This window comes from Triticum aestivum, chromosome 3B (assembly GCF_018294505.1).
Source record: "Triticum aestivum cultivar Chinese Spring chromosome 3B, IWGSC CS RefSeq v2.1, whole genome shotgun sequence".
NCBI lineage: Eukaryota > Viridiplantae > Streptophyta > Magnoliopsida > Poales > Poaceae > Triticum > Triticum aestivum.
In genome coordinates, this window is record NC_057801.1 from 383630027 (window position 1) to 383648852 (window position 18826).

Here is an 18826-nt window from a genome sequence, read left to right on the forward strand (position 1 = left end):
ATGAGGCAGAAGGGAAGATTGAAGCATCGAGATTGGAAATGTCCTGGCTGATGGCAAGCGAAGAAGGTAAGGTTGGGCTTGGGGTTGGGGGGTTGGGCTAAAGGAAGCGGGTGAGCGGAAGAGGGTGGAGGAGGATGGAGGATGCCATCGCCCTGGCCAGCCGAAGACGAACCAGGACATGAGGGGGGAGGGTAACGACCGAAGGAGCCCGAGCCCGAGCCACCGCACGGCAGAGGACGAGCACCAAAGCCCGAGGCTTCCCCCGACGCATGGGCAGCGCCACGAGCAGGGCCAGCGGCCCGCAAGGGGGAGGAGGAGGGGGACAAAGCCGGAGACCCCGCCCGCCGCCGCTGCGGCCTCCCATGGATCCGTGCCAGAACCGCCAGATCTAGGTGCCTCCGAGCCCGCCACCGCCGCCGCCAAGGCTGTCGAAAGGCGGGCACACTTGCCGCGCTGCAACCACTCAGGACAGTCGCCCAAGCCTCGCGGTCGCAGGCCACCTGCATGTGCACCGCTTGATTCGCCTCGAGCTTGGATTTGAGCTCCGCCTCGAGCTCCAGATTCGCAGCCATCTTGATAGAGCCCTTGCACCGCCGCTTTTTGCCAGAGACAGCCTCGCTATATGAGCTGCGCGAGCGGTCTATGGTGAGCACGACCGCAAACGAGAGGGAAGGAAGGGGGAGGATCCCTTTCGGACCCATAAGTAGCCAGAACAAGCCAGGCCGAGGCCTCCCGAGCAGGCAGGGCCAGGTTGGGGGGGCTGGGGTTGGGCCAAACATGATCCATGGCCCAGGACAGGTAGTGGGGGGAAGAAAATGGACGAGGAAAGCGGGGGGCGGCCCAACAGGCCTAGGAGGAGATGGGGAAGCCCACACCAGGGATCCACAAGCCGTCTGGCCAGGAACCCAATCTAGGGTTAGCAAGGAAACCCTCGCTGCTGCTGACAACGAGTGCAGCCCCACCGCAGATCCCGACGGCGACGACAAGGAGGGAGGGGAACAAGGGGAGCAGGACTCACCACCAGGAGCACCGCCATGGCCAGACCACGCCCCCAGCACACCGCAGGCAGGCGAAGGCATAAGCACCAGCCCTAAGGACCGCCCCCGCCGACCGACGCGGATCCAACCAGAGTCACCCGACGGAGAGGAGAAGGCCGACCTGCCCGGGGCGAACTTTGCAATGGCGCCACCCCCGGCACGACCGCCGCAGCCCCACGAGGAGGAATCGGGGAGCGGGACGAAGGCTTGGGCTCGGAATCAGAGCCGTCGTCGCCATCGGCTAGCGCCAAAAACTTGTTGCGGAGACGCAGGCCGGGAGGAGAGGACCGAGGGGTAGGCCGAGATGGGGCAGGAGGAGAGACCGGGCGAGAAGGGCAGGGGGGAGGGGGAACCGGAAGAAGGGGGAGCGTCGCCGGAGAGGGAGCGGGGAACGAGGGCTGCGTCGGCACTGCAAACGGGGAAGGAGAGCCAGTAGGAGGAATGAGAGGGGGAGCCATCACCGAGAACTGCAAATTCCACTCACCGATTTGGTTTATCTCTCATGTAAAGGGCAGGATGCAATCGACTGGTTATCATTTCGGATAATATGGAAGTCACTGAGATCATACAGAACGAAGGGAAGTATGCGGACGCGATGACAACTGTTTTTGATGATTATTGCTACATGGCTAATAGGGTTGCTCATGAACTTGCGAGGTAGCTAGTTTTTCTAAAGTAAATACGGTTGCTCAATAGGATTGGTCTGAGAATATGTGAATGATATTGTACCCCTCCTCATAAATGATGTCAATATTGTTTTATTTAATAAAGGTTATTTTTCGTAAAAAATCCAGTAAAACTACCATCCTTGTGGTTATGGGGAACAAAAAAAATTATCTACTAACAAGGTAAGAAGTCTATTAGTTAGAAGAATATGATAAGATGTTTATCATTTGACTTCAATAGCTGTTCTATAATGTCCTCTCAAGTTCTTTTATCGTGATACACTATGATGTAGTTATCCTTTCACACTATGATATAGTTCTACCACCGAATCAAGCCGCAAATCGGTGTCGGAGATTACCGTGGTACTTCTTGTTGTGTTTATTTTGCTCCAAGTAGAGATGGCTCTTGCATGGGGGCATTAGAATGGAGGTTGCGGAGAGGGTTTTGCACAATGCGCCTCTTTGAGCACCCCTGCTACCATGCATCATTCCACCGCGTTAGCAAGTACTCCCACTTGCACAACTCATGTCTCAAGGCCAGAGCATCTTCTACGTGTAGGCACACCCCCGGTTACAAGTCTAGCCCATTGGTTGGTGGTGGCGTCATGGCCACCTTGCGTCATTGTGTGTTCGCCTATGCCGAATCATGAGGTAGATGAGTGGGAGGGAAATGGTGGCATTGGGTGCCTGGCCGGTGCCTTGAGGACCTTCTCGGTTGTGTTCAACATCATATAGGCCACACACTCATAGAGGCTAGCACGTCTTGCTGTTGTGTAGGGCCATCAAGGTGACGGCGGACGACCGGTTTTCACGCGTTCCAGAGGCAAACTCCTGGTAGGATCTTAGGCAATGCTGACTGTTGTCGGGTCGTTGTATGCGATGGAGCGAAAGAAGGGCGTCAACTAAGACCGCGAGGAGGCAAAACACAAATAACCCTGTCGTGTTCTTCCTTTATCTGATTTCACCGGTACGCTAACATTTTAACCATGTATGTCCCATTGCAACGCACGAACAATTTCCTAGTACCATTGTGTAGAAGAAGAGTACTTGGTGCTTAATAATCTCTACTACCTAAAAGATTTGTAAGGTTCCCTCTCCCCTCTTACGTCGAATTTTTCTTCCGCCCTCGCACGTCCATGGTCCCGCCTCCCGTCCTTCCTTTTTTCTGCCGATCTGCCGCATGCATCGTTCATTTTTGTTTCCAAAAATCCTCTCCCACGGTCCCATTAATCCCACGATTCACGACCCTGAAAAATCTCCATTAACCACCGCCACATCCCACCTTCCTACCTCATGGAGGCATAGATTCTCTCCACCAACATCGCTGGAGGCAGCCTTCCACCGTGACACTAGTGCCCTGCGAGGACTCCGCGATGCCGCTTCCCACATGATCCGCCGCCGCGACGCACTCTCCATCGTCGTCTTCCATCCTCAGCATTGAGGACGCTGCAGAAGCGGCGGGATGGTGGCGCTGAGCTGCGAACTGCCCTACGCCGACACCGACCCTTCGGCATGCTGATACCCCGACGCCTAATCGTCACGTCCGCGGACTCCAGTGGCCTCGATTCAAAGGTTAGAAAATTTGATTCTCATGTCGTGTGTGCCAACTGATTCCTTCACTATGCTACTCTTTGTTTTCTTATAATTTTTAGAGAATTGTTTGATCCTGATTAACAAGATGATATGTGGATTATGAAGATCACAAGTTCACATTAAAGGCTGACGCTGGTGTCTCCAAGACATATATACATGCATTGATGTGATTGGCACCAACAGCAAGAACGACTATTTCATTTGTCGTGAATCACACTTGTAAGGTATCCAATCAGTCGTTCACTTGCTTGCTTGATGTCTTCGGTTTGGATGCTGATATGTAGTTCTCATAGATCCGTGGGTTCGTTGCATCATCTCAGATTGTTGTTGCATGTATGCAGGCAATTTTTTTTTCCTGAGAGCTTCGATGGTATTCTTGGAGTGAAACGGCTGGGGCCAGGAAAGGCTTGATTCTGGTCTACTTCCATTAGGGCAAAGACTAGAAACTCCGTGATATTTTTTTTCTTGCCACATACACGAAGGGTTGTGCATACAACTTGCACTGTTGAAATCAACATATGATTTCTTCATGGCCTTTTTTTTAAACGGAGACAAAAGATTTGCCTCATCACATTAATAAAGAAGAAGGGTGACAAAGTTTTTTAAAGGTGAGGGCATTACTCCTCAACAAATGCATCCAAGCACCAAAAGCCTACTCTTCAGGGCCTTCTCAACATAGCATGGGCATTTAGATATATATTTTTAGCATTCTTCAGGGTCTTGATGAACAATGCCTATTAATAATACCAGAAAAGCAGAGCAGTAGTTTAGTGCATGTTCAGCTCCATCCACTGATGGATATATATATGCAAGGGAAAATAATACATTTTTTGGTGTCAAAGATTCATCAGCGATGAACTGATGAACTGTATGTTTTTGTAAACTTGATATGTTCTCTTAATATAGAGCGTTAATCTTCTCTTCTATATTTTACAAGGTTCACATTATCGGAGGGATATGGATATGTTGAGTTTGGTTGAAAGATATGTTGAGTTTGGTTGAAAGAAGAAGAAAATAAGAGTGATTTAACATTAATAGAAGGGAAATAATGTCGCTTCATATGCATGGGGATTTTAAAGATATTAATACTTTACTCGTAAGATTAGTCAAGATTTACGGAGGAGAGTGGATTTTCTACTCGTGAGTGTACTACATCCGAGTTGTTCAAAAATTGAAAAAACATTATGAAACAACATCCAAAAAATCTGAAATTTGGCAACATCAGTCTCTACGATATGTTTGAAGTTCTTGCAAAGTTTCATAAAAAAATATATTATCTAAGGAGCTCTCACAAAAAAGCCGTTGCTCAAACAGTGCACAAAACTTTGAGCAGCGATTTGTTGTTTTTGATGAGAGCTCATGGGACGTTATTTTTTGATGAAATTTTGCAAGAACATCAAACATTTGATATAGTTTGTTGCAGCAAAATTTAGATTTTGCAAGAACATCCATGTAAGAAAACGGACTGTGTTGGTTTAATTATTAATTTAATATTTAGATCCTGCTGCAACACCCGGGTAATTTCCTAGTTCTTTTAGAAAAAAGAGAAAAAGAAGAGTGCTTACTACAGACTCCGCCTCCGGTAAAGAAGAGAAAAGAAAAATGTGAGGACTCGTCTCGTCTCCCTTGCGCCTCGTGACGTGGGCTGTTTCCTCGCGCCGCTTCCTCCAGCCCGCCGCGCCGCACCACGCCGCAGCTGAATCATTCGCCCCCGCGGCGTCTTCCCTCTGAGCCTCCCGTTAGCACCAGTCCGTTCCTCTGCACCCCAACTGCAATCCAATCCAATCCAATCCTTCCGCCTTTCCGCGTTTCTGCTTGCCTGGGACTTGGGATCTCGTCGGGGGAGGCGGCGGCGGATTTGAGATTTGGGGCACATGGCGTGGCGGCGCGTCCTCTCCCAGGTGTGTTTTCTATTAACTTTCTTCTTGCTTTTCTTCGTCCTGCACTTCTCCTTTCGCGGGGGGCGCGGTTGTGATGGGATATGAGGGAGGGAGGGAGGGATGTAGCCGTGGTTTCATTAGACTTCGGAGCTTCGCCTCCGTGTGCATGTTGTATTAGACGAAAGACTGCTAATTCTAGTTGTGATCTTATAAGCGTGATCCCTTTTATCTTGGATGCCTGTGGATTTCAGGTTAGTTAATCTGTTAAAAGTACAAGAGTTTCCTGATTATAGTGTAATGGATTCTATTTTGTATCAAAAGTTATCAGATTGCTTTGACGAATTTATAGGTATTGGTAAGTTAAGTCGGGACAGGCTTGTGTCAGTTGCTAGGTATGCGGTATGCCAGAAAAAGTTGTGTAGTATGTATTGCTATGTTTGAGCATGGAGATGTATCAGAAAGATTTATGATTGACAGTGGCGGAGCCAGGATTGGACCAGAAAAGGTAGTTTAGTACGCATGTATTGCTATGTTTGAGCATGGAGATAGTTCAGACTTCAGAAAGAAATTATAGTTAAATAGTGGTGGAGCCAGGATTCAACCGAACCCCGGGCCAAACGGTAAACACTTGTAATTATTCCAGAAAGTACTCCGTACCAAGTCATAATTAACATAGAATTGATATAGCTTAATTCCACCGGGTAAGCTATGTTTGGTCTTAGTTTCACATGTTGCAGCGCTCTGTTCTTTCTTTCTTTATCTACCGCTGTGGTGCTTGAGTAACTCTGTCTTTGACCAATGTGATTTGCTTCGCCACCTTTGTTGATGGGTTGGAAGAACAAGTACATGCATCAACAATAATAATCTACCAAGATCTCTTCAAATGCGCCAACAATTTTTTCCATGCACCACCCAATCAGGTCCCTCACTCTGCCCAACATACCCATTCCCTTACTTTGATCAACATCAGGAAAAAATTCCCAATACGATAGCTAATCTAGAACCACACACGATAACGAGGCTCAACTGCTCTGGTTGGCCTTATCTAGTACTCCCTCCGTAAAGAAATATAAGAGCATTTAGATTACTAAAGTAGTGATCTAAACGCTCTTATATTTCTTTACAGAGGGAGTATCTGCAACTTCAATTGGTCAATTCGCCATGTGTCGGATGCGGATGAGGGTGAGCCTCTCCAGATCTAAATCTTGCTTTTCACTCAGTTCCCGATGGCTCCGTGCTGCCCAAGGGCCCCTCTTGCAGGTAGCATTGCTGCTGGAGGCGGTGGTGGAACTTGCTGTGTACACTGCCGTGTAGGATGGGGAATTCAGGGAAGTTGTTTAGGGATCATGGTTTGGGGATTTGGAGGCATGGCTGAGTTTCTACTTCCTGGATCCCTGGCCAAGCCGAATGCCCCAGCTACACTTGTTCCTTGCATTCGATTAATTTGCTCAGTTATTTTGCCTTCTACTGTTCTTGGTGCCGTATATATTTATGTGTATGCAAGACTTAATTCAGGTATACATTTTTTTATTGCAGGCTGCAAGGAACCAATCAGCATATGCAATCTATAATGAGTTGGCAGCCTCCTCTCCTCTGAGGTCACTTAGAAGTGACATCAGTGCAGGTATACGGTCTTTGTACAACGACAGCATCTTGGCTCAAATTGTAACCGTCTCTACTTTATTGTTTAATCTAACAGTTTGTCATTTGAAACTTTTAAACTTATTAAAAATGTGAGTGTCTGTATCTGCATATTAAACATATATCTTTATCTGTCTGCCCCTTATTACCTTTTATTTGCATTAAAGCAGTCCTTGAAGGCCATTATGGTCTATTTATTTTTATTCTGTAGTTAGTGTTTTGTTACATTGCTCTCGGGGGTAATTCTTTTACCTTCCTTTTATTGTTTTTTTTGTGCTGGGGATGGTCAATGCAGGTGGCGCACTCAGAAAATTACATGAGAGGTATCATTCGAGCTATTTTGGTGGCCTTTCACGCAGCACGCGAGACCTGGGCTCCCAGAGTGAAGGTTCTATGCTAAAAGAGATATACAGGAGTGACCCAGAGCGTGTGATAAAAATATTTGAAAGCCAGCCTTTGTTGCATTCGAATCCTTCAGCACTCTCTGAGTATGTAAAAGCTCTTGTAAAGGTCGATAGGCTGGATGATAGCACCTTGCTAAAAACATTGCAAAGAGGTACCTATATCCTCAAAATACCTTACTTTGCTGTGTTCAATAGGTTGTTTTAATTTAGCTGCTTTCTGGGGCATGCTGCTGTGTCTGATTTTTCTTTTTTAAATAGTCAAGAAGGTTCAAGCATGATTGGAAATTGTTCATATATACTTCTTTCTATAGCATATATATGTTATTATATCATGTACCCAGTCCTAAACTCCTGATTACTTTAATGTGTTTTTCTTTATGGCTCGTGGAGTATCAGTCACTTGTACTACAGTTAGATAAATGATAACCTTGTACTATGTGTTGCTAGTTTACAATCATGTTGCACTGTACTACTCTAGTAGCTCAGGGCTGTACTGAGATATATTACTAATAAAAGATTATTTTTCACAAAATTGGTAATGTTCCATTGGAAGCAGGACGCACAGTTGTTGCTGAAAATCTGCAACATGAAATAATAAAGACCAATACAGAAACTAACAACTAGAACAAGCATCATTATTGCCCTAGTATTTTATTTTACCTTCTCCAGTTTAAGTTGATCTGTCGTTGGTTAAGGCTGTTTTAGTTTTCTGCGGAAATGTGTTTACAGTTAAGTTCCATCTGTGGAGCCTGAGCATCATTCCATAATGACTAGTTTTCATAATACGCGGCTTAAAAATCGTGCATGGTATACCTGTTAGGTCTTGCTGCTTCAGAAAGGTCAGAAGGAAGCCTTGGTAGCGTGCCGGCATTAAAGAGTGCTGGTCAAGTGACAAAAGATGGAATTATTGGCACTGCGAATGCGCCTATTCACATGGTTACAGCAGAAACAGGTCAATTTAAGGATCAGCTTTGGCGCACATTCCGAAGCATTGCACTGACTTTCCTTTTAATTTCGGGCATCGGGGCTCTCATTGAGGATAGAGGAATCAGCAAAGGTTTGGTTTTCTCAACGATCTGAAAGACTAATCTCCTAATTCCAAATTGGACTTCATCCCAGTAATAAATTTGATAAAATCCTTGTAGGCCTTGGTCTAAACGAAGAGGTTCAACCAAGCATGGAATCTAGTACGAAATTTAGTGATGTAAAAGGTGTTGATGAAGCCAAAGCTGAACTCGAGGAAATAGTTCACTATCTTCGAGATCCAAAGGTAAACCCTTTATTATTTTTTCCATTGACAATTGAATAGGTTTAATTCCCGGTGCTAAGGATTAACTTTTGCCTAGTCATATTGTGAACTGCTTCACATTACATTCAACTTTTGAAGTGAATTATTTTATTTTTTGTTCTGTAACTCATTTGATCTATGAATAGCTTGCTTAATTCAACACCGTTGTTTGATTTTGCCAGCAGAGGTCTTGTTGTCTTCTTAGTGTTGTGCTTTATTTCTGTCCAATTTGTTTGTTCTCAGCTGAATTGCTTTCTCAATGCTAAGTTATGTAGTTCACATTTTGTGGTGTAGAAATCAGTTGTTAGCCACTGTTTTTGTGTATCCTTGCTATATCCAGTCCTCCATTGTTGGCATTATATCTGCTTAATTTGATATTCATAACCGGCCTGTATGTTTTGCAGCGTTTTACACGTCTTGGGGGAAAACTGCCAAAAGGTGTTCTGCTTGTTGGTCCTCCAGGCACTGGCAAAACCATGTTAGCGAGGGCTATTGCTGGGGAAGCCAGCGTCCCTTTTTTCTCGTGCAGCGGTAGTGAGTTTGAGGAGATGTTTGTAGGCGTGGGAGCTAGAAGAGTGAGGGATCTTTTTGCTGCAGCAAAAAAACGATCGCCTTGTATCATATTCATTGATGAAATTGATGCAATTGGTGGGAGTAGAAATCCAAAGGATCAGCAGTATATGAAGATGACCTTGAATCAGTTGCTTGTTGAGCTGGATGGCTTTAAGCAGAATGAGGGGATAATTGTCATTGCTGCAACTAACTTCCCAGAGTCATTAGATAAAGCACTAGTCAGACCTGGGCGTTTTGACCGTCATATTGTTGTTCCCAATCCAGATGTTGAGGGCAGACGTCAGATCTTAGAGGTCCACATGTCAAAGGTAATTTTGGGAATTTTTGTTGGCATGCTATCAATATTAAAATGTGATCTCATATCCCTCTGCACATAATTGCAGGTCTTAAAGGGTGATGATGTGGATTTGATGATCATTGCTAGGGGAACACCAGGATTTTCAGGTGCTGACCTTGCTAACTTGGTGAATGTGGCTGCTCTTAGAGCTGCCATGGATGGCGCAAAATCCGTTAGCATGAATGATCTGGAGTATGCCAAGGACCGGATCATGATGGGTAGTGAGCGCAAGTCAGCAGTTATCTCTGATGAGTGCAGGAAGCTGACAGCATACCATGAAGGAGGGCATGCCCTTGTTGCCATGCACACGGATGGTGCACATCCTGTCCACAAAGCTACCATCGTGCCCAGGGGGATGGCCCTTGGGATGGTGGCTCAGCTCCCTGACAAAGATGAGACTAGCGTGTCAAGGAAACAGATGCTAGCAAGATTGGATGTGTGCATGGGAGGACGGGTGGCAGAGGAGCTTATATTTGGGGATAGCGAGGTGACATCCGGTGCTTCATCCGACTTTGAGCAAGCGACTTTGATGGCAAGAGCAATGGTTACTCAGTATGGTATGAGCAAGCAGGTGGGTCTTGTTTCATACAACTATGAAGAGGACGGAAAGACTATGAGCTCAGAAACGAGGCTTCTAATTGAGGAGGAGGTGAAGAATTTCTTGGAGAAAGCATACAACAATGCAAAGGCTATCCTCACCAAACACAACAAGGAGCTCCATGCTCTAGCCAATGCACTTCTTGAGCATGAGACCATGAGCGGAACCCAAATAAAGAACTTGTTGGCCCAAGTAGATAACAAACAGCCGCAGGGGCATGCTGTTGAAGCCCCACAGAAGACGCCAGCTTCACCCCCATCTCCAGCCGCCGCGGCGGCTGCTGCTGCGGCGGCGGCGGCACAACAAGCGGCAGCGCAGGCCAAGGGAGTTGTCGGTATCGGGTCTTAGCATCCACAGGTTTGCATTCACCAAATTAGCAGGTTGTTCTGCCAAACCGTCAGCTGATGAGTATCCCCCAGGAAGAATATGCTACACTGCTGCATCAAACACGAGGACACATCGATGTTGCTTGGGGTGTGGATAGAGAAAGAAACACATGGAGGAAAATTCACACATAGTAGCAGGCACATGTAGCTAGTGTTTGAAGTGACTTCTCTAGTTGTGCTGTTGACAACTTCACATCTGAATAATTGTTATCGTTAAAATCTGCCTTGTATTTGTGCGATGCACGTGTTTGGTCATGAAAGTTGGCAATAATAATATTTTGCTCATCAGCCGCAACGCTGAGATTGAGATCCCATGCATACACACGTTATGAAGGAAGGCCTTGTGAGCAGCTAAAATGGCCAAAGTTTCAGATCAAATCTACCATGTCTTGGAACTCTTGCATGCACGACCGCGGCAGGCCAAGAAGCACCACGATGCTGCCCTCACGCACGTCCCGCATAAACATGACCACCTCCCCGCGCGGCAGCTCCGCGGGGCCAGACTGTGCGGCCTCGCCTCACCCGAAATCGGCCGCGTGGAACCCAAGACGGTTCCACGCCGTCACCAGCGTCGTCGCCGTCATCGACGGCGCCCGGCCACCGGCCACTTGCACGTAGTCGATGGCCGAACGGACGAACGCGTCGTCCGTGCGCCTGATGGCGTCCTGGATCCACCGGGCCGCAGCGGACACCGGCCCGCCGAGGAGGTCGCCGGCAGTGGACACGCAGCAGGCGAAGACGACGCGTTCCCGCAGAAACCGCGAGGCAGCGGCGGGTCGACGCGCCGCCTGCCGTCGACGGCGAACATGAGCTTGCTCTTCTGCTCGGGGCGCATCCTCATGGCGCGCAACGTCGCGCGCCAGACGAACGCCGTCAGCGCCACGAAGGTGGAGCTCGCGCACGCCTGCCGCTTCAGCCGCGCGAGCCCGTCGGCGTCGATGGCGAAGGCCCGGTGCACCCGCGGTTCCTCGCGGAGGCAGGCGAGGCTGGACACGTCCTCCATCTCTGCGAACTCCTCGTGCGGGAAGGCGACCGTGGGGCTCGTCCTGGCGCGCAGCACGGTGCGGTCGAGGAAGGGCGGGGAGGAGAGGGGCCCGCCGCGGGCCATCTCGCCCCAGGAGCGGAGGAACTCCGCCGCGGCGACGCCGTCCGCCAGGCAATGGTTCATGGCGAGCCCGAGCACGAAGCCGCCACACCTGAACCTGGTGACCTGCACGCTCAGTAGAGGCGCCCTCAGCTCGTCATCTTCCTTGTCCTCGGAGTTGCTGCTGCTGCGGCCGACGAACACGAGCTGCCCCTGAACCGCGGCGGCGTTGGGTGCCGACAGTACGACGTCCCCGACCTCCTTGAGCTCGCAGTCGGCGTCCGCGACGACGAAAGGCACGCCACGGCGGTCGTTCCGGACCGAGAGCCTCCCGTCGTCGGTGCTGACCACCAGGCTCCCCTGGAACGGATAGTAGTGCACGAGCACCCTGCCCAGGGCGTCCGTGATCACGGCGGCCGCGTCGACGCGGGCGCGGGACGGGCTGAAGACGTGCACGGTTTTCATGAGCACTGCCACATTCTGGTCGAGGTTGGAGAGGAAGTAGTACTCGTCGGCGGCAGGAACGTCACCGGCAGCGTGCACGAGCACCGGCTCAGCCCTCGTCACCCTCATTCTCCGTGTTCCGCACCCGCACCCGCACCTACGTTCTTTGTGCCTACCATGAAACTCATGTTATATACTCCTCCCTCCGATCACTGTTATAAGATGTTCTGAATATTTTATTAATATGAATTACTCTTTCTAAATACAAGTCTTTTTTAGATATTTCAATATGAACTACATACAGAGCAAAATGAATGAACCTACACTCTAAGCTATGCCTATATATATCCGTATGTAGTCATATTGGAGAATATCTAAAGACCCACAAAAATATATATTGGAATATCTAAAAAGATTTATATTTAGCAACGGAGGGAGTACACAAAGACTGAAGCGAGTGAACAAACACATTAAATTGTGTATATATACATCTGATTCGATTATTTTTTAGAACATCTTATGGAGGGGGTGTTTTCTTGGCGGAAAAGGAGGGTGTAGTATATATAATGGAACCAAAGCTTCAAAGACATATTTACATACACATCACATACACACATACACACCGTTGTTATTTTTTTGAGAAGTGGTCACGGTTGGTCAGATAGTTGGGTTGGGACCATAAATTTGCTAGGTTATCTTTACCATTTCTAACAGCTGACTGCGATAACCAAACTTAATTACAAACATACCAAAAATATCGATACCCTTTCCCCCTTTGCATGGGTTGATATTCTGTATATATTCATTTTACATTGCTGTATACACTCTGCCTGTAAAACAAGCACATTTATATATATATATTTGCGCAAAACAAGCACATTTATATGTCTGCAAAAGAGACGAGATGGGCGAATACATTTGAATGCCACACTCAAACTTGGCCGGCTGAAGAAACAATATCTAGTGCTGCGAGCTCTGCACTTTGGCCTTGAGCGCCTCAATGACTGCGGAGAAGTCGTGGTCGGCGAGGCCCAGCGATTTTGCTACCTTGTACAGCTCGTTTGCAGCTGCAGCTGTAGGAATGGGCTGGGACACCGATTCTGCCAGGGCCAGCGCCAGCCTTAGATCCTGTCAGGCGTTTCTTCTTAGCATCAGATTAAGACGAGGTGCAACATGCAGCTTTCTTTTTCAGTGCTCTGCTTACCTTCTGCTGATGTTTCAGGGGAAAGGCAGTAGGGTATGCAGCTTTAACCATGGAAGGGCCCTTGAGGGAGAACATGGGAGCATTGATAGCACCTTGTGAAATAACCTGTTGGACGACCAGTGCACCCTGGGTTAGATGAAAAACTCTCTTGACATATTGCAGGTTAGAGTATTATACTTGTTTCCGTAAAGCTACCTCGACGACAGTATTCGAGTCTAACCCCACTTTTTCACTCAGGAGTAGCCCTTCTGCAAATGAGACCATCATGCTGCAGTGTTTCACCGCAAGGATCAGTGAAACCTAAGATTTGATAATCTCCATGACCATACATAGGATCTACATAAATGAGGTTCCACTTTACCTCCCCATCACCATATTAACCACGAGCTTCATTGCTGCGCCATTCCCGACATCCCCAAGATAAAATCTTGACTGCTTTCAGAGTACGGAAAATGTAAGCACATTCTCTTATCAACATGCAACTAATTTTCTTATTCAAGTGCCTCTTTCTGATTAGAGATGTTAACCTTGCCCATGACATCAAGTAGGGGTGCCACTCTCTTGTACAAGGATTCATCACCTTGTGCAATCAATGATATCAACAATTTAAGGTGTCAGAAGAGAAAGGAGATTTAACTACTGGATTTTCTCAATGACCAAGCATGAAGAAACAAGTTTACCTGCAGTAAGAAAGATCAGCAGTCCATCTTCTGCTGGCTTTTTTGAGCCTGAAACTGGAGCCTACTGAAAAATCATCAAGTAAGCATTGGACCAAGAGTAGAAGCACTGAAATTACGTCGCTAGTTACACATCCAGACAACAAAATCAACAATTCGATACAACAAGAGTACAAGCAATGACATGGACCAAAAACTACCTCGAGAAAAGATGCCCCAGTACTTGTAATACGTTTGCCGATTAGCTTAGATGTTGCATCATCGACTGTCGACACATCGACATACCTACGGCAGACAAGCAAGACAAATATGATCGAAACATCGACATACCTATGACGGACAAGCAAGAGAAAATATGATGTTTTCAAGGTCTACTTCTGCTCTTCTGCAAATGCTCTGGAATTTCTGACCCTTTTTCTTGAGAGCAATTAGTACCACTTACCCTTTCCCTGCGGCCATCCCTTCTGCGGCTCCATTAGCGCCGCATGCAACCTCAAACTTTGGAATAAATCGTTTATGGACATGATTAGAAATGTCATATGCTGAGACTTCATGAATAAAAGAAATGACAATTGGAATGCTGAAACGAAACTTATACCGCGCTTTCTGGGTCAGCAAGCATTGCAAAGGTGACATCACAAGATGATGCAACTCTGGCGGGTGAAGATTCGAACCTGTAGGGAGCCATCCTCTTGTATGAGAGAATCAATCAAGCGGAGTGTTGCGTACATCTTTTGTTACACGCAATACTGTCTCTTAAATTTGATCAATATCAACAACATGAAACTATCTAATAGACTACAACCATTCAGAACATAATCTTTGGTCTCTTTCAAGTGGGAACAGTTTTTAGCAGAACTATGATACACCACATGCTGTTGCTGGAATGTTTTGTAATATATTTGATTATATGATACATGGATATTTGGGGCAATAATATGATAACTATAAAATGAAAATACATATGATTTATTATGTTTGATTACTGTATAGTTGTAAAATACTCCCTCGGTCCCAAAGTAAGTGTCATTGATTTAGTAAAACTTTGTACTAAATCAGCGACTCTTATTTTGGGACGGAGGGAGTATTTATTAAATATAAATAGCATAACAGAATGGAAATTCTTATGCATGTTTGCATGTTGAGGCGGGCCTTTTCCCATGCATGTTACATGATGAGGTGACATGCTTGCATGGTGAGAGAAATAGATTAGTGGGGGCTAGCTATCTAGATGTACAGTAGAAGATTTTTGAAAAATATAATCTTTTCAAAATAAAGTAGAGCAGAACAAGGTAGTCATCAGAGAAAAAAACGTAGTTGTGTTTACTAGTGAACTTGTGAGAGTTTTATAGTTTTGGAAACCTGGAGACTCACACTTTTGGGCTGGCCTAATGGCGACAAAGAAACATCTCTTTCGCTTTGGGTCTTTCGCGATAAAGGACGGGTCGGAGATTCGTTTTTGGGAAGACATCTGGCTAGGCAATGCTAGTCTCCGAGAACAATACCTAGCCTTATACAATATTGCACGCGATAAGAATAATACTATTTGCTCAAGTGCTCAGCTCATCCCCGCCAAATATTTCGTTGAGGCGGGATTTGATTGGCACCCGACTAATGTTATGGAATAATCTGTTGTCCCGTCTGGATTCGATTAACCTGACACAAGGTCGTGATGTGTTTCGTTGGAACCTTACTACATCGGGGTCTTTCACAGTAGACTCTATGTATCGTGCACTCACGCATCCTGAGGTACAGATGAATAATAACAAAAAAAATTGGAAAGCGAAGGTACCACTTAAAGTTAAAATATTCATGTGGTATCTCCGTAGGGGAGTTGTGCTAACAAAAGACAACCTCGCACGACGCAACTGGTCCGAAAGTAAGAAGTATTGTTTTTGTACTCATGATGAGACAATTAAACACCTCTTTTTCCAATGTAAGTTTGCGCGTTCTACGTGGTCAGCCATCCAAATAGCGTCAAATTTGTATCCGCCCACAAGTGTTGCCAATATTTTTAGTCATTGGTTGGACGGTATTTCAAATAGGTACAAAACGCTAATAAGGGTTGGAGCGTATGCCTTACTATGGTCGCTTTGGCTATGTAGAAATGATGTTGTTTTTAATGACAAAAGTGTTTCTCCTTTGCAGGTTATTTTCCGTTGTACGCACTTGCTTCGTACGTGGTGTACGCTACAACGAGCGGAGTCCCAACCGTTGTTCAAGGCGGTGTGTACGCTGTTGGAGCAGGTGGCTACGGAGGTTTTTTTCTAACATGGGTGGCAGCATAATCTCCGGATTGATCCACCATCTCTTTCGACATAGGCATAGTGTCGGTCTATGGACTCTACTGATGTCGAATTGTCGGTCTTTTATCTTTTTGTTTATCAGACTACTAGTTTTGGCTGTGTGCATCCTAATTATGCAGAGGCCGGGTGATACTCTTAATGCTTTGTATCCCTTTGATGCTATATTTTAAGATAATAAAAGCGTCCTTTATCGAAAAAAATGAGGTGGTGTGGTTTCGTCCGGAATCCACAAGCTACAGACGGTCCCTCAGGTAAGTTGTTTTGGAAATGGCACACATTTGATAAGTAGAAGATGGTTATAAATCACAATTGAGTTGATGTGGAGCATACTTGGCACCGAGGCTGAGAAGAGGATCACACTTGCTCTTGGTTCTGTTCCAAACTGTAATATCACAACTGCAGATCACCAAACTGTAATATCAGTCAAACTACTAACTACTCCCCCGTCCAGAAATGCTTGTGGGAGAAATGGATAAAATGGATGTATCTAAAACTAAAATACGTCTAGATACATTCATTCCTCCAATAAGTATTTTCGGACGGAGGCAGTACTTAATACGATGAAAAATTTATAAAAATCCAAGATAAGAAGACAAGGCACCGAAGTAAAACCGTATCTCCTAGTAACAACAAAAGGGAAAAGAAGGAAGAGAGACAGAAGTAGAAGTGCAGGGAATCACCCAGCCTTTATGAGGTTTGATGCCATGGGGGCGCCCATGATCCCGAGGCCCAAGAACCCCACCCTTCCCTGGAATCCCACCCCTCCAGCAGCATCTGCGAGGCAAGAAGAATCTGATAAGTACTACCAGTACTACATTGAATCTTTCAATTACATTACATACACAGCTGCGTTTCCCGTTGTATGTTGGAACCGAAGAAGGGAGCCGACACCTGACGAGGAGGATGACGAAGTGGCGGAGCAGGACACGAGGAGGCGGGATCCTCGGCGCAGGGGCAGCGTCACCCTGGGGCTTAGGAGGAAGCTGGCCGCAGCCATGGCTGCAGATAATAAAGCGGGATAAGATTCGAGCTACGCGAGGACGAAGTTGCAGCTGCTGGTGGTCGCGGATTCGCGGTGGCAAATCGTGATCTGGGACAGGGTGCGAGCCCGACGCGACGCGGCTGTGCCAAAATCTTTTGCACCACTTTAACTTTGATAATTTGCCCCCGAGATTGACGGGTGGGTCCATGGCCACTATCCACTGACAGAGCATCTCCGACAGCCGTCTAACGCCAGGCACGCTAAAAAGCGTTTGCAGATCGTCTGTTTTTGTGCGGCACGGAGAAATGGCTTCAGCGTCCGTTGTAAACTTTAGCGCGCATGAGTAGCTTCAGCAGGAGCTGCAAAAATATTACGCGCGCGCTCTCGCACAAACAACATATGCACTTCAAACACAACCAAGAAGATCAAATACAAACAAAATAAATCAACAATAAATAGTTCAATTTCGTTATTACAGCTCAAACAAATAATTTATCTTTCAATACAACAAATAGTTCAACAATACAACATCAAAAGCACAAATCATGATGCTCTTTGTTGGTCATTTCATGTCCATCACTCCTCGATGAGATCCTTCTGAAGATCATCATGCGTTTCGGCACGTCGAATGACATGATATGAGGCAACAAAACGGGCCACCCTGGCAGCCCTCCGCTGCACTCGCACGAGATGTCCCAAGAGCTCATACTGAGAGTAGTCTACATTTTGACCATGCTCATTCTCGATGATCATGTTGTGCATGATCACACAAGCGTACATGATGTATCAAAGCATCTTTTGATCCCAAAATCTAGCCGGTCCTCTCATAATAGCAAATTGGACCTGCAAAATCTCAAAAGCTCTCTCCATATCTTTTCTAGCCGCCGTCTGAGCATTGTGGAAATCAAGATTTTTCTTACCTTCCGGATTTTCCAACGGTTTCACAAATGTTTGCCACTTTGGGTAGATGTCATCCATAAGATAGTAGCCATGGTTGTATGTACAACCATTTGCTACAAACTGCACCGGTGACAGTTCACCATTTGCAATCTTATTCATTAGTGGTGACCGATTAACAACGTTGATGTCATTCAAAAATCCAGGCATTTCAAAAAAGCATGCCAAATCCAAGTCTCTTGATCGGCCACCGCTTCAAGGATTATAGTGGAACCTTTTTTTTGGCCATGGAATTGGCCATGCCATGCCTTAGGACAATTCTTTTAACTCCAATGCATGCAATCTATTGAGCCAAGCATATCTGGGAAGCCGCGAGCTTTGTTCATCTCCAATAGCCGTGCGGCGTCTTCGACATTGGGAGATCTCAAATACTCCTGGCCATACACTTGCACAATTCCGATTGCAAAGAGCTTGGCACACATGATCGCTTGACTCTCACCCATGGCCAAGTGATCATCAACTAGATCAGCGGGGATACCGTATGCTAACATACGCAAAACGGCTGTCACCTTCTGAAAGGTGCTATGCCCGAGCTCTCCGGCGGCATTCCTCCTTTGCTGAAAAAACCGGTCATGGCTCGCTAGTTTCTCTGCAATGCGCCTGAACAACTCGGTGCTCATCCTAAACCGACGCCGGAAGTACGACTCGAGGTTCACGGGAGGATCCGCAAAATAGTGCATGATCAATCTGTTGTGGGCATCGATCCTATCCCTCCAAATTTTTTGTCGACCCATAACCAAACCACCGTGCTTTGGTTTTTTATTGATGTG

At 46.5% G+C, this 18826-nt stretch overlaps 2 protein-coding genes and 1 pseudogene across 4 annotated transcripts; 1 reads left to right on the forward strand and 2 right to left on the reverse strand.

The window, feature by feature from the left end:
* The first annotated feature begins 4887 nt into the window (after window positions 1–4887).
* On the forward strand, window positions 4888–10720 carry LOC123069966 (ATP-dependent zinc metalloprotease FTSH 5, mitochondrial). Of its 3 annotated transcripts, none has more exons than XM_044492968.1 (8): window positions 4940–5196; window positions 6302–6357; window positions 6712–6799; window positions 7112–7372; window positions 8041–8277; window positions 8366–8490; window positions 8913–9389; window positions 9465–10720. In XM_044492968.1, exons 2-8 carry the CDS (start codon window positions 6337–6339, stop codon window positions 10362–10364), a joined length of 2109 nt encoding a protein of 702 aa, XP_044348903.1. In that variant the 5' UTR covers window positions 4940–5196; window positions 6302–6336; the 3' UTR covers window positions 10365–10720. The 3 variants fall into 3 exon arrangements, with proteins under 3 accessions (XP_044348902.1, XP_044348903.1, XP_044348901.1); XM_044492966.1 differs by lacking the exon at window positions 4940–5196 and adding an exon at window positions 6044–6095; XM_044492967.1 differs by lacking the exon at window positions 6302–6357 and having other exon boundaries at window positions 4888–5196.
* A 34-nt stretch (window positions 10721–10754) lies between these two features.
* On the reverse strand, window positions 10755–12388 carry LOC123069967 (omega-hydroxypalmitate O-feruloyl transferase-like; annotated as a pseudogene).
* A 261-nt stretch (window positions 12389–12649) lies between these two features.
* Window positions 12650–17311, reverse strand: LOC123069969 (glyoxylate/succinic semialdehyde reductase 2, chloroplastic). The gene is made up of 12 exons (XM_044492969.1): window positions 17009–17311; window positions 16798–16891; window positions 16448–16513; window positions 14410–14485; window positions 14254–14309; window positions 14012–14096; window positions 13815–13875; window positions 13662–13714; window positions 13496–13566; window positions 13330–13402; window positions 13135–13239; window positions 12650–13058 (listed from the first exon to the last, which is right to left on the reverse strand). The coding sequence occupies exons 1-12, from the start codon at window positions 17112–17114 to the stop codon at window positions 12891–12893; spliced, it is 1014 nt and encodes a 337-aa protein (XP_044348904.1). The 5' UTR covers window positions 17115–17311; the 3' UTR covers window positions 12650–12890.
* Between the last annotated feature and the right edge of the window lie 1515 nt (window positions 17312–18826).

Excerpts from the sequence above, each read along its gene's own strand:
- LOC123069966 (XM_044492966.1), top strand. The coding sequence starts at position 6,059 with ATGCGCCAACAATTTTTTCCATGCACCACCCAATCAG. Across the intron at positions 6,358-6,711 it reads TGTGTCGGATGCGGATGAGG|GCTGCAAGGAACCAATCAGC; the intron begins GTGAGCCTCTCC and ends TTTTTATTGCAG. Across the intron at positions 8,491-8,912 it reads ACTATCTTCGAGATCCAAAG|CGTTTTACACGTCTTGGGGG; the intron begins GTAAACCCTTTA and ends TATGTTTTGCAG.
- LOC123069969 (XM_044492969.1), bottom strand. The coding sequence starts at position 17,114 with ATGGCTGCGGCCAGCTTCCTCCTAAGCCCCAGGGTGACGCTGCCCCTG. Across the intron at positions 14,310-14,409 it reads TTGCTGACCCAGAAAGCGCG|TTTGAGGTTGCATGCGGCGC; the intron begins GTATAAGTTTCG and ends TTTATTCCAAAG. Across the intron at positions 13,876-14,011 it reads CTGGGGCATCTTTTCTCGAG|GCTCCAGTTTCAGGCTCAAA; the intron begins GTAGTTTTTGGT and ends ATTTTTCAGTAG.